This window comes from Montipora capricornis, chromosome 4 (genome assembly GCF_036669925.1).
Source record: "Montipora capricornis isolate CH-2021 chromosome 4, ASM3666992v2, whole genome shotgun sequence".
Classification (NCBI taxonomy): domain Eukaryota; kingdom Metazoa; phylum Cnidaria; class Anthozoa; order Scleractinia; family Acroporidae; genus Montipora; species Montipora capricornis.
Window position 1 is genome coordinate 34673435 of NC_090886.1, and position 12793 is coordinate 34686227.

The 12793-nt window shown below is 40.5% G+C and overlaps 1 protein-coding gene across 9 annotated transcripts in view; it reads left to right on the forward strand.

Moving 5' to 3' along the window:
* LOC138046235 (3-galactosyl-N-acetylglucosaminide 4-alpha-L-fucosyltransferase FUT3-like) overlaps window positions 1-9324 on the forward strand; it is a 34924-nt gene extending 25600 nt beyond the window's left edge. For 8 of the 9 annotated variants that reach the window (XM_068892908.1, XM_068892911.1, XM_068892907.1 and 5 more), the window contains exons 2-3: window positions 1146-2206; window positions 6025-9324. In XM_068892908.1, the coding sequence (XP_068749009.1) occupies window positions 1243-2206; window positions 6025-6374 (1314 nt within the window). In that variant the 5' untranslated portion in view covers window positions 1146-1242 and the 3' untranslated portion in view covers window positions 6375-9324. Of the gene's footprint in view, window positions 1-426; window positions 979-1145; window positions 2207-6024 lie in introns of those variants that run through there. The other variant, XM_068892906.1, reaches the window with a different exon arrangement.
* Window positions 9325-12793: the final 3469 nt, after the last annotated feature.

Here is a 12793-nt window from a genome sequence, read left to right on the forward strand (position 1 = left end):
ATAAATGCTTCAATGCAAAAAGATATAAACGTAGACCAAATTTCTGACATACAATACTTGTATCAACATGCTTCACACATTTTAGATATACCACGTTGTTTTTCGTCACCTTTAAGAGTAAAACAAAAATATTAAAATGTTCCGTTTTAAGCTTTAATGACTCGTTTGGGTGGTACCGTGGACTCAAGGGCGAAATTTCAACCAGCATCACACGAGCATAATGGTCTGGCACGAGCATAATTTTCGGCATAATTGTACGATTTTTAGAGTGACGCTAAAAAGCACAATGGTCAAATTTACGAGCATAATGTGACTAATCCTACAAGTTGTAGCCTTTTTGTGGAGAGGAGCGTTGCGTGACGAGCCTTGAACGCCGATCTCGCCCGTTGTCAAGCAACTGGTATCATCCTTCCACTAGCGCATTACACGAGTCAATATTTGATTTGCAACATCATGTTCCACTTCGGCCATTTCAGTCCTTTTTCAGCAGCATATCACAACAAGTGGCAAATGAAGTTTAATGGCGTAGTTCCCACAAGGCTCCTGTAGCTGAGCATTCGAACAAGAAATCGGAACGTCAAATGTTCGACTTTAATAGCAATAGAGTATCCTCGATAATTCCCGTGTCAACATCACACTGAAAAGAGTAAATTTCTTCATTAACATAGGCCATCTTCTGCACAACACTTGCGCGAATATATATAAGCGCAAGCGTAAATAAGTTCTCAAGGTCTTCGGATGCCTTCTGATCAGATGTAGTGCTTCGTTTACCAATAATTTTGCCCATTGGGTACTCTAAGATGTGTAACAAGAAAGGGTAATGTGACACAATGGATAATTTATAAATCGTACAGAAGTGCGCTGCATTTTAAACCACGGCTTTATTTTGCTAATTTCAATATCTTAAATTGGACTGGCTCGTTTGTGGACAAAAATTCTGTGTTCGTTTAATTGCTGACAGTTCCGTATGTCAAGTCGGTAAGTTGAGAAAAATGTCAAAAAAGATTATTTGCCTTTGACTTTTGCACGTTATCAACGTTCAATCAAACTCAGTGTAGCTCAGCGTGTCGTATGTCATGCGTACAAATATCCTTTCCTTATTTCCCTCCATGGCTCGACGCTAACTGTGTTTTCCTTTCTTTCAGCGAGATACCTTGTCGGCGGGATGCAACTCACAGCCTCAGGAAAGCCACAAATATAATTGCTCGCTTTTATTTATTTGTTTTTCGTCACATTCCTAAAATGAGGCTTCATCCTCGAAGATGTGTTCGAAATTTCACAATCATTATTCTGTTGTTATTCGGAACCTTAACGATTACAAAGTGGCGACGAAAATCGGAAACCCCGAGTTTTTTGGAGACACAACAGCAGCCGGGCAAGACTAGCACAACCAACCTCGCTAGGCTTGCCACTAAAGGCACTGACACTGAACATGCCACGTCCCGTGTCAACTCCAATACAGCCAAACAATATCAAGCTCAGATTATTTCATCTCCAAAGAAACCGAAAGTAGATATCTTACTGGAAAGACTTCCAAGGAGGCTTTTAATATTAGTCTATACGTTAAATGGCAACGAAGTGAAATGGGTAGGAGAAAACAGAGAGGAGTGCAATTTGGATACAACTGGTGAAAATTTCGTGCAATGTCCTCTAGAACGATTTGAAATTACCTATGACAAACAACGCTTTAGCGAGAGCAATTTAGTCGTGTTTCACTCAAATAACATGCCGAATTTAGGCCATCTTGTCGCTTTGTCGAAAACCAGACCAATTTCGCAACGCTGGGTTTATCACACAATGGAGAGTCCAAGAGTTACCCCGGATCCTGGCTTCCTCAAGGGATTTTTCAACGCGACCTGGACTTACAGAAGTGATTCCGATTTTTCTGCTGCGTATGCAACATATGCTCCTTTAAGGCTAACAGAGAAAGCCGAGGCAATGGCAGTTGATTACACAAAAGGAAAAATGAAACTTGTAGCCTGGATGGTGAGTAATTGTGGACCTCGTCTCCGACTAGATTTTGTCAAGCAATTGAAACAGTTCATAGATGTTGACGCATACGGAAGATGCTCGCAGTTTCTTGGCAAGAAATTGTCTTGCTCAAAATCGAGAGAAAAGCAATGCCTTAAACCGTACAAGTTCTACCTCGCATTTGAGAATGTTCTTTGCAAGGATTACATCACCGAAAAATACTGGGAACACTTAGGTAAGTTCAATCAATCGATGGCTTGAATTATAAAACAGAAGTAATGCGCCGATCAAATCGAAACTTCAACACCCCCTCCTTCCCCCACTGCCCGGGCAAACCCCGGGGAGTGGGAAATTTGACCTTTGCATTGGTGGGGTGGGGAAAATTGAACCGGTAGTGTCAGGTTTCAAATCAGGCGTCGATAGCCTGCGAGCAGGCTCTCTCTCCTCGGTGGGAGAGAAGGAGAGCCTGCACGCATCCCTTTGAATTTTGAATGCCGCCTCCTGATGTCACGCTGAGAGAGCTGTCAAAAATTAGCCAATCAGCGCGCACCCGAAGTAAACATTGAAAAAAGAACAGAAAACAGAAAGCCACCCGTTGTGTATTTCAATTTGCTCGAGGCAGAAACTCAAAAAAAAAACTGTAAAGGAAGGAAGACTTCGCCAGAAAAGCCTATAACAACTATTGCTGATGCTGTAAAGCGTAGCTGAATATTCATTACGGTAATTCGTCGAAGTCCCTTCCGCGGAAAAAATGTTTCGTTCGTTAGGGAAAAATTGAGCACACAAACTTCAAACGACGGGAATCGTAATAGAGAAATTCGTTTCCCTGACCGCATCTCCTCTGTGTGAGAATCGTCGACCACAACTGCTGCCAAATTTCGGTAAAGCGAAGCGGGGTTATCTTTTTTAATTTATTTTAATGAATCAAGACATTACATACATTACAATATTCTAATACCTACACCAATTTATTTCAAAGGTTTATTGAGTATTTGCGGAGTTACGAGGAGATCGAGCAATCATTTGTGGAGTCGCCTTTTCGGCTTAACCAAATACTTGCTAAAATCGTGTAGAGTTCCTCTATCGTTCTCTATCGTTAAATCAGCAACAGAGGCAGCCGAAAGGCCCATTTTTGTCCAAATGTGATCAGCGATAATGCTTTGTCGAGGACAGGAAACTACCACGGTGACATGAAGTCGCCCTCGTTGTACTTTGGCCGCTACGAAAAACAGTTGGGAAATAAGCCTTTTTCCGAATCCTGTGGATAACAGAGATAGAACTTCCTTCCTTCCAGTAGAGAAGCCATTGCATCGCGTCGCCCAACCTTTAATTATGTAAAATTATGGTAAATTGCAACATTCTACAATTTTCTCAGACGCATTTCTGACCACCTCATCTCTGCGAAGCGAAGAGGCTTTCTTATTGTCGGAGCTTGTCACTGGTGACGTCACGAGGTAATTTCATTTCAGCCAATCAGTATTTTGCGTCCAAAATTTGGACGCGACATTCAGAATACAAAGCCTTGCGGGCAGGCTCTCATTCTACCCCCAACCCCAGTCCCTCGGAGGGCCTGCTCGCAGGCTAGGCGTCGAAGTCGCTAAGGCCTTCCTTTTTTTTTCCGTTTACCGTCGAATGCGTTTCCTGATATGCGTTTCCTAAAAAAAAGGCTTTTAGATTGTAAAAATGTAGATTTTTTATATAATGAGTGTTTGTCTGCAGAGGTTTTAGCATAGACATAAAACAGCAGTGAAGACCAGTGAACAGTGAAAGGAAAAAAAAAAAAAAACACTGTCGAATGAAAAACCGCGTTGGCTTAAACTGCAGAATACCCTGCCACTCGGAAAACATTCTACGTAGCCGGCTAACTAATTAATATGTACGTCTAGTTCTTAAAGTTTTTTCCTGTTATTAAAGACGACAGCTGCAGGAGGGGGAATTTGGCAGACAAATCCGACGATAGGGTAGGGCATTTGAACTCCATTTTGGCCCGAGGGAGCTGGAATTCGAACGAACCAATCTTCAAGAGTTCAAATGCACGGTGTTTGCCCTTGGTGGGGGAGGGTGGGTGAGAGGTGTTGAATTTTCGAGTCGATTGGCGCATAAGTAACCTTTTGAATGCGAAAAACTTTGGCTTATTTTGTAGTGGAAGCGAGGGATAAAGACAACATTTAAATCAGTTCTGTACAAAAAAACAAAACAAAACAAAACAAAAAAAACGACAAAGTCCGGTCATTCATTCTGCGAGACGGCTTGTATTCGATATCGTCATCCCAAAAGACAATACAGCAGATAAGTGGCGGAATATTAAACTTACGTTTGCTTTGAATGTCGCTTTAGCTTATCATTTGTTCACTTTTGTTTTTTTTTTGCCACCCCTGATTAATATACATGTCATGTCTGTTTGCGTAATATTTAAATTTATCAGCGTTATCTTTTTTAATGTCAATCTCGAAAAAAATATTGATGATCGGAAGAAACCTTGCTCAGATTTGTTTTTTTATGTAGATTTCCGTTTTTGTTTTGTTCGTCGCTGAAAATGAAACAAAATTTATTTCCCAGTTTCGAAAAAAATTAAATAAAAACTGCAGCTGCTGTGAGTCTAATACAGCGGAAGATTACAAAGTTAAGTTGCCTTGGCAATTCGAGGAATCGGCTGTGAAATCGGGAATACGCAAATTAAACCGAACTCATTTTAAGTCCGAGTTCTCAAAACCTGTTACACTCGCTGAAATCATCAAGTAGTCTCGAATGCACCTGCGGTGATTCTTGATGAAATAAAAAATAATAGTAATATTGTATTCAGCAGGTAAAATATTTGGCTAATTTTGTGACGGGTTGATTTCCTTGTGTTCAACAAGGGTTCAAAGTACACGTAGTTATCCTGTTTCGCTGACTAATTTTTCTTCCTCACGTATAGTTTTAGGCCTTTTTTTTTCTTTTACGTTGTACATGATAAAGGCCTCAGTGTCTCCAAGTGGAAAATGCTTTCAATTCAGCAGAACATTTGTTGGGTGATTTTCTTTTTTGTCACGCAACGGTACGTCAGTTCTGTAGCGTTGCGTGACAGAGGTCGACCCAAGAACCGGACCATGTTCTCACTAGTTCAGTGATAAACTAGTTGCATTGTTGCTGGCTTTTCGGTACTTTAGCAAGTAACGAGGATACCTTTCAAACAAAAAAAGAAAACTCTGCAGCGATTTTCTGCTAAGAAACTTTGTTAATATTTCTTTTCTAGACGTTTCTTCTTTCTTTTCGAGTTACTACGGCTTCGTGTACCTCCAGCCCAGACCTCTCTCGGTTCAGGATTATCCGGTTAATGACAGAACCAATGCCGTTTTTAATAATAAAACATTTGATTCTTTTCTGCGTCCAGTTGGACTCTTTGTAGAATGTTTTGTGCGTCCTAGGACGCCGGCGCAATGGCGCACTCTGGATAGATCTCTCCAAACTTGTGAAGTAGAGTGCGATCTAACCTGCGATCAGCCGTTCTTTTTTTTTTCGCGCCCTCTTTAAATTAAAGAAGAGAGAGGCGGTTAAGCTCGTTCCTGCAACTGTATTCTCATGTGATATGGGTTGTTTACACGTTACGCCTTGGCCGCTATGCTGAATGATACTAGAGACGCAAAATCCGTCCAGACGAATAATGAGTCTGTCATGTTACATGATTCGTCTAGTGTAAAACGAACTATATGAGACGCATAATCCGTCTGGTACGTCCTTGGCAAACCATTTTTTCTGCGTGCACGAGACGAATTAAGCGTCTCGAGGAACTATCCACTTTAATACGTCTTCAAAGACGCACTAAACTGGATAGTTCGTCCAGAAGAATTATGCGTGACTAGTATAAGAACGACCAATGACACAATAAATATGTCATAGCTTTCGCTCGTCATCCAGCATTTGTAGAATCAGATTCCTCCTCCCCTTAAAAAAAGTGCCTGGCAAAGGAAGCCACGTAAAGCATTCTAATCTTGGCAGTATATTACGCCATCACTATGTTTACTACATACTAATGGAATATTGCACCTTTAGTTATGAACTTTCTCACCGCAGGTGATGACAACATAGTCCCTGTTGTGATGGGAGGACTCGAAGGTGACTATGGCAAACTGGCTATACCGGGCTCTTATATCAACGTAATGGACTTCAAAACAGTTAAGGAGCTAGCAGATTACCTTCATTACCTGGATAGAAATAATACAGCATATAACGAATACTTCAAGTGGCGACAAAAGTACCAAAAGAGTCCTTACCACTACCCCCTTTGTAACTTTTGCCGATCGTACGCTTTAAAATCTGAGCTAAGTAAAGTAAAAATTCACCACAGCCTCAAAGATTTTTGGGTTAAACAAGCGAGGTGTGGTGAAGATGATCAAAAAATATATCAAATGTTGACAAAGTAGAAAAAAATATAATGCCCTCCTCGGCTGAAATAATATAGTTTTACTATGTTGCAATCCTGGACTTCGAGAGATGCGACAATTGAGTTAGTTTATGAGAGTTTCAGACAAATTGTTAGAGTGATTGAAAATTCCCTGACAAAGAGAAATGTTTTGTAAAAAAACGAAGACTTAAAAGCAAATAACACTGCATGTAACTTGACTGTCCTGAATTCGGCTTAGAATTTACTTTAGAGGGGTAGACTTAAAGACAGGGAAATCAGATTGCCTTCTGTCGTGTAACTTTTATTCCTGATGGGTCCACACTCTCTTCAATTTTCATGGGAAAGTTTCTTTTGCTCTAAATCTAGGTCTCATCATCTCGTCATGTCAAATGGGCGAGGATCACTCAACAAACCAGCTGTTTTGCAAACGTCTTGGGAATCCAATTTTCTGCTCGGTAGGGTAGTACCTCTTGTGGATCACTATTTTCCGTTGGCTGTATAATGTCGTACTGCCTACTGTTTTCTGTGCTAAATCCATTGTTATATTTGTTCCTTCTATTGTTCTTTTGGCCAATCATAAAGTCATATTCTGAGCGTCCGTGTTTGAATGGATGAGATCAAGAGAAAATGAGGGGACAAAGAGGGAGGCTCAAGGCGTTGGCCGGGATATGTTATGTCCAAGAAAGTTATTTTTAGACGAGCGGAAGTCTTTGTTCTAGGGCAAGTCTGTCTTCCGAGACGTCCGCACACAGTCTTGCTTCGCTCTCAGGTTTTTAGTGAAAAGAGAAAATGATGGCGCACGTGGAAGACTGATGAATATGTATTTTCTTTCAAACATCGGACCGAGGTTGGCCTGCATGCGGACGTCTCGGAAGACTTCCGCAAGTCTAAAAATAACTTTCGTGGACATGACATATCCCAAGGGCTGGACCGGGAGCCTCCTTCTCTGTCCCCTCATTTTCTCTTGATGAGATGAACAACGTCTTACCACCGAACAGAAACCCCGGCTTCACCTAGCTCTTCGAACAAAAATGGGGGAAGAAATATCACGCAGAGGTCTGCGACTTGACTAATAGAACTTTGCAAACTACCGGTAGCTTCCTATTTGCGAAATGACAGGTGGGCAGTCTCGCCTACGCCAACTCACCTACACAGTTTCAACAAATGAGCGTCCATCAATTGAATCTCCTTTAAAGTTACGCTAAAAATTTCTTCGGAATTCAAGAGGATACAAATTTGATAATGATGTGATAAACGTGTAATGCGCGAGAAAAACCGATTTGCGCCAGTTGACAGTTGATTTCGTAAAGTCCTAACAAAATGCCCGAGCTTTGTTCAATCTTGATCCCTGACTAAAAGTGCCTATAACCTCAACAAACGTTTCCATTTAATTTATTCTTCGAAATTGTCTCAAATATATTGGGTTGTTTTTAGAACCCTTTTACGAGTGGATGCGCACATGCGCAAGAGCAAGTATCGAAATTGGGGGAAAGAGCGTTGAACCGTGTTAGCAAAATGAATAATCGTGTGATGTTGGGAAAAGATGAAATGGAATGGCACCAGTGTGAGCAATGTTCGGATGAGAAGAAAAGGAATATATGAGGGGTGATGGAGCGCAAGAAGTGCTTACACATCGGCTTTTTATCGACGTTTTTGTGGCAAGTAGTGAGGTTAGGGGAACCGGGAGAGATGGACTTGCTTTAATACAGTACTATGCCATCATGGCCGGTAGTGCGGAGTTTGCAAATATGATCTAATGCTTTTCATTCCGGTTATGCGTCGTTTCACTTGAGGACATCGACGAATTATACGGTGAGTGCTTTTAAATTCTAAAAAAACCTTTTGTAAGCTTAAGCTACTTTTGCTCTTAAACTGTACGTTCCCTTCGTGATTTAGTTTTAGTTTAATCGTGAAGTTTATTCTGTTCGTCGTGAAACCTACGTTTATACGGCAGATTTCCGGACGACCCGAAGAATAACGAGGCTACTGTAACTTTGCGTTTTTTCTGAGATATCGATCCGCCATTAACGTTTCGTTTTGGGTTTTGCCCCACAGCCAAAATGATAATAGTAAGGAAACCTTTACGGTCAATGAGACGTTAGTGTGAACTGACCGTTGGCAAAACGACTCGGTGACGACATACTGTTGACTGTAAATCAAATAATGTATAGATTTAGCCATGCCTAAAAGCGGAGCTCCTGTGTTATTTATCCTTTCAATCAGTTAACCTGGTTTGAGCCTGCAATCCAATCGAAAACCAGGGCCTGGTCAGCGGTCAACTTAAAAAGTCGATAAGCTTTAACCTTGAGCCTGCGATATGGTCACGTGATACTGGTCAAAGGATTCCATGTTTTGACAGGTGTAGCTTAACCATGTATGGCACCAAAATAATCTGGGTTGGAAATACCACATTAAACAAACTGTCAAAAAAGAAAACACAAGACTTGACTATCTACGAGAAACCAAGTCGGCTCGACTATTTACTGTACTGAAATTTGTCTTCGCTTGGACTGCCCCCAATACCTTGCAGATGACCTCCAGAGAGTACAAAACAGGAGTCTGGGCATCATTGGTGCTGCTAGATCAACCATATCATGAAAGACGACCACAGTACACAAAACGAGAACTTAAAAAAGAACATTGAATACTAGCTGCTGAACACCCTAATCAAGTATTTATTAGTACACATGTAAATAGGAACCATATTCTCAGATCAAATCAACAAATTAATGTAAAAATACTAAGATCAGGCACTAAAAGACATATGAACTCATTTATACCTAGAGCAACAAGACTAATTTAAAGATAATCATGGTTAAACCTATTAAGTGTACATGCATTCAAAATCTTAATTCATGCATTTTGATATATGTTTATTTTACATGTTAATCTATTGTATATTTTTCCAAAGGTCGATAAATAAACTTATTATGGCATGTCCTGGCAAATCTCTTCCAGGCCGCACTGCATACTAGCAAATCTAATCTTTGGCAGTTTTGTCAGGAGTCATTGTTAGTGAATAAAACTGACGACAGCATTTATCGAACCTCCGATCACAAGTCAGTGTACATGTCACTGTGCTACAGACAGAAAAGCAACACCAAAATTGTCTCCTAGCCCTAACCACTCTACAAAAATGTTGTTTCAGGTCTAGGGGAAACGTTTCGCTTCCTTGTTCATCAGTGGCGCGGGGACTGTGGAATGTGACTTGTGCTTCAGACCCGTCTTTTATCGAAATGGAGAATGCTTTGCAAAACAGTCCCTCTTAAACTGTCAATGAAGTGAAGGAGATAGATGATCTTAAGGGCAGTGCCTACTAAATATAATTCAAAGGTATTTTTGCCCCGATTTATGATTACGCAGGAAATGCAGATCTTAACAACAAAAGAAAATTGGGGGTAACCACGTATTTTTTAAAGACAATTCATGAACAATATTCGTAAAAACCTTTAAAATACAAAGCAACATAGGGAGTTCTTTCTCAAAACTGAAGCTTAATTACCTCTAAAGAATGCATGGTTACCCCCAATTTTCTTTTTGGGTACCAAAAGTACTTACTAAGATCTACTTTTTCCGGATAGTTTTAAACCGCGCAAAAATATCCCTGTATTAGTAAGCATCACCGATAGGAAAGCCGAGTATCTCGAGATGCGCAAAACGTATGCGCAATAACAATAGTAGGCACCGTCCTTAAAGCAAGAAGATTTTTCAGACAATCTCAATAGGAAACAAACAAACACCGGGGAAGAACTTGAGCCATTTATCCATACGGGAAGCAGATCCAATGCATTGGGGCGATTCCTGTTTTTCTCTCTATTTCCGTTTACTCCTGATCACATCTAGAGGCCGCAATTCTTGCTGCCTGTGCCGAAAATCGAAATACTCGCAGGCACACGTTAGCAACCACCTCTTTGCATTATCTGAAACAACACAGACGCCCGCACCCACCCACAACCGTTGATAGACCGAGGGTCAGTAATCTATGGGCTTTTTGTAAATTTCTCTTATTATAAAAATGTTGTTGTTTGGGATGGGGGCGGGGGCTGCAGTAGGAGAGAAGAATGGGATGGAGAAAGGAGCAAGGCAAGGTTAAGTTTTCGTGACGCTTCATTCAAGTGAGCTACTGCATTTTAAGAACGATCAGGAAAATAGGAAATTTGAACACGAAAAAGAAGTCAAAATAGGAAAAAACGTAAAAAAAATAGGAGATTTCACAGGTAACTTACACAGCATATCGGCTCCCAGACAACCCTACGATATTCACTTCCTTCCGTTCCATCCTTACAACTTTAGTTAAATAGGCCATTTTCGAATACACGGCTGGACTGGATCTAGCATGAAATGGAGGCTAATGCAGGCAAATCTTTTCAAATGCAAATTAATTTACCCGCATTAGCCTCCATTTCATGATAGATCCAGTCCAACCGTTAGAATACGAAACTGGCCTATTGTGTTATGCAAAACGGTTTGGCAAACACTGTGTTCCATATTTAATTTCAAACTGAAATTGAAGATTCAACTGTCGGTCACCCTTCCATGATGACATAACATTCACCAGTTTACATAGGACGTTTTCAACCAACCTCCAGAGACACCAATAACAATAGAGAAATGTACGACTTCTGGTGGACGAACGAAAGAAGATAGGAGATCTTTTGTTTTCGTCCACCAGCGGCGATGACGTTACGTGAAAACCTCCTATTAACCTGACAGGTACAGCGTTGTTAAAGAAGGTACGACTGCTTCAAATGCAACAGCGTCCCCAAAAACTAATAGGCCATTTCCGAGTTCATGTCTGCCTCCTCTTCAAAGCGAGTCTAAGTGCGAAGTTTTTGTGATGGTAAGTAGTTCTACTTTACATATGAATGAAAAGTAATTTTCATAACAAAAACTTCGCACTCAGACTCGCTTTGAAGAGGAGGCAGACGTGAACTCGGAAATGGCCTATTGAGCGCCTTAACACTATTTTGAGGTTTCTAAGAACTCAGCACGAGTTTAGTTTTCTTAAAATCAACATGAACAATAAAAAGCTCACAAATAGCCTCAATCTAAAACCCTGTGGCACTTCATTTTTTTGGAAGAAAAATGTACTAAGGGGTATGGGCCCTGAGATTTTTTTGTTATCGTTACACTAAAATACGGATTACCGTATTTTAGTGTAACGATAACAAAAAAATCTCAGGGCCCATACCCCTTAGTACATTTTTCTTCCAAAAAAATGAAGTGCCACAGGGTTTTAGATTGAGGCTATTATACCTGAAACATTTTTATGACCTAGCATTAAAAAGTCTTTGTACAGCAAGAAACAAAAAATAGGAAAAACATAGGAGGTTTTCTTGATAAAATAGGAGGAAATATAGGAATGACTCCGAAAAATAGGACAAACTAGGAACTTGACACCCTGAACGATGCAAAAGACCAGCTCGTGTGAACCCGATGATCCACAAAGAACATTACAGTATTTCTACGATAGGAGTATATAGAGCATTCGCACATGACGTCACGGCGGCCATGTTGGCGTACCAAACTAAACCTCTGGGATTTGAACTCTATTTCTATGCAAATACTTTCTTTTGTTTCAGTAATCCAATATGACTGCTGGTCATGTGAGTGGAAACGCTCCATTGTGGGGTAGGTCACGGTATCGGAGGTGTTACTGGCGCAGGGGTGCGGATGTGTCTCTTCCAGACATCAAAAAACCGCCAAAACTGGCTCCTCTGTGAGCCGTTCCTGTGATACTTTAAGTAATATGTCACTCCTCATTGCAACCCCCACCTGGGTAAAAAATACTCTGCTGTTTCTTTTAACCGGCACAATAGAAGCATGTGCACTCAAATTGAGTTTGATTCTCAATGAAGGGATAGTTTGAGGGACAAATATGGCAGCCATTTTAGTCTGAGCACTCAAATCACTCATGTGACTCCACGCCGTGCCGTGCTTTATCTTTGATCTTTTGGGTCGTTTAATTCGAAATGTTTACAATGACTTCGATTTTCTGACATTGATATACAAAGCTTGGCGGACGACGTTCATTCGGGCAACAGATTCAGTAGTTCAGTACTACTTGAAAAGGCCTTTTTCACGATAGCCGCCATGTTGGTTTTCATATTGTCATGCAAATTAGCCATGCGTTATGCTGGGGGCAAACATTGAAAAAACAAACAACTTGCGGAAAATCGGCTCAACAAAATATTGAAATAAAATTGCAAAAAGTCCATTTTAGTATTTAGAATTAAGTACCTTCAATAAACTTTTTTTATCTTTTTATTGCCTTTGACATTTTGACTTTCTACTTCGTCATCTGCTCATTTTTCACTAAAAAAAACGTCGAAGTAACTTGTGTAATGATTGTATTTTACTGCTTAGGTGATAAACATTCAATGAACGTGAAACAAATCATCTGTGTGGCTTAGGTGTTCGTTATAACCTCTCGAGCTT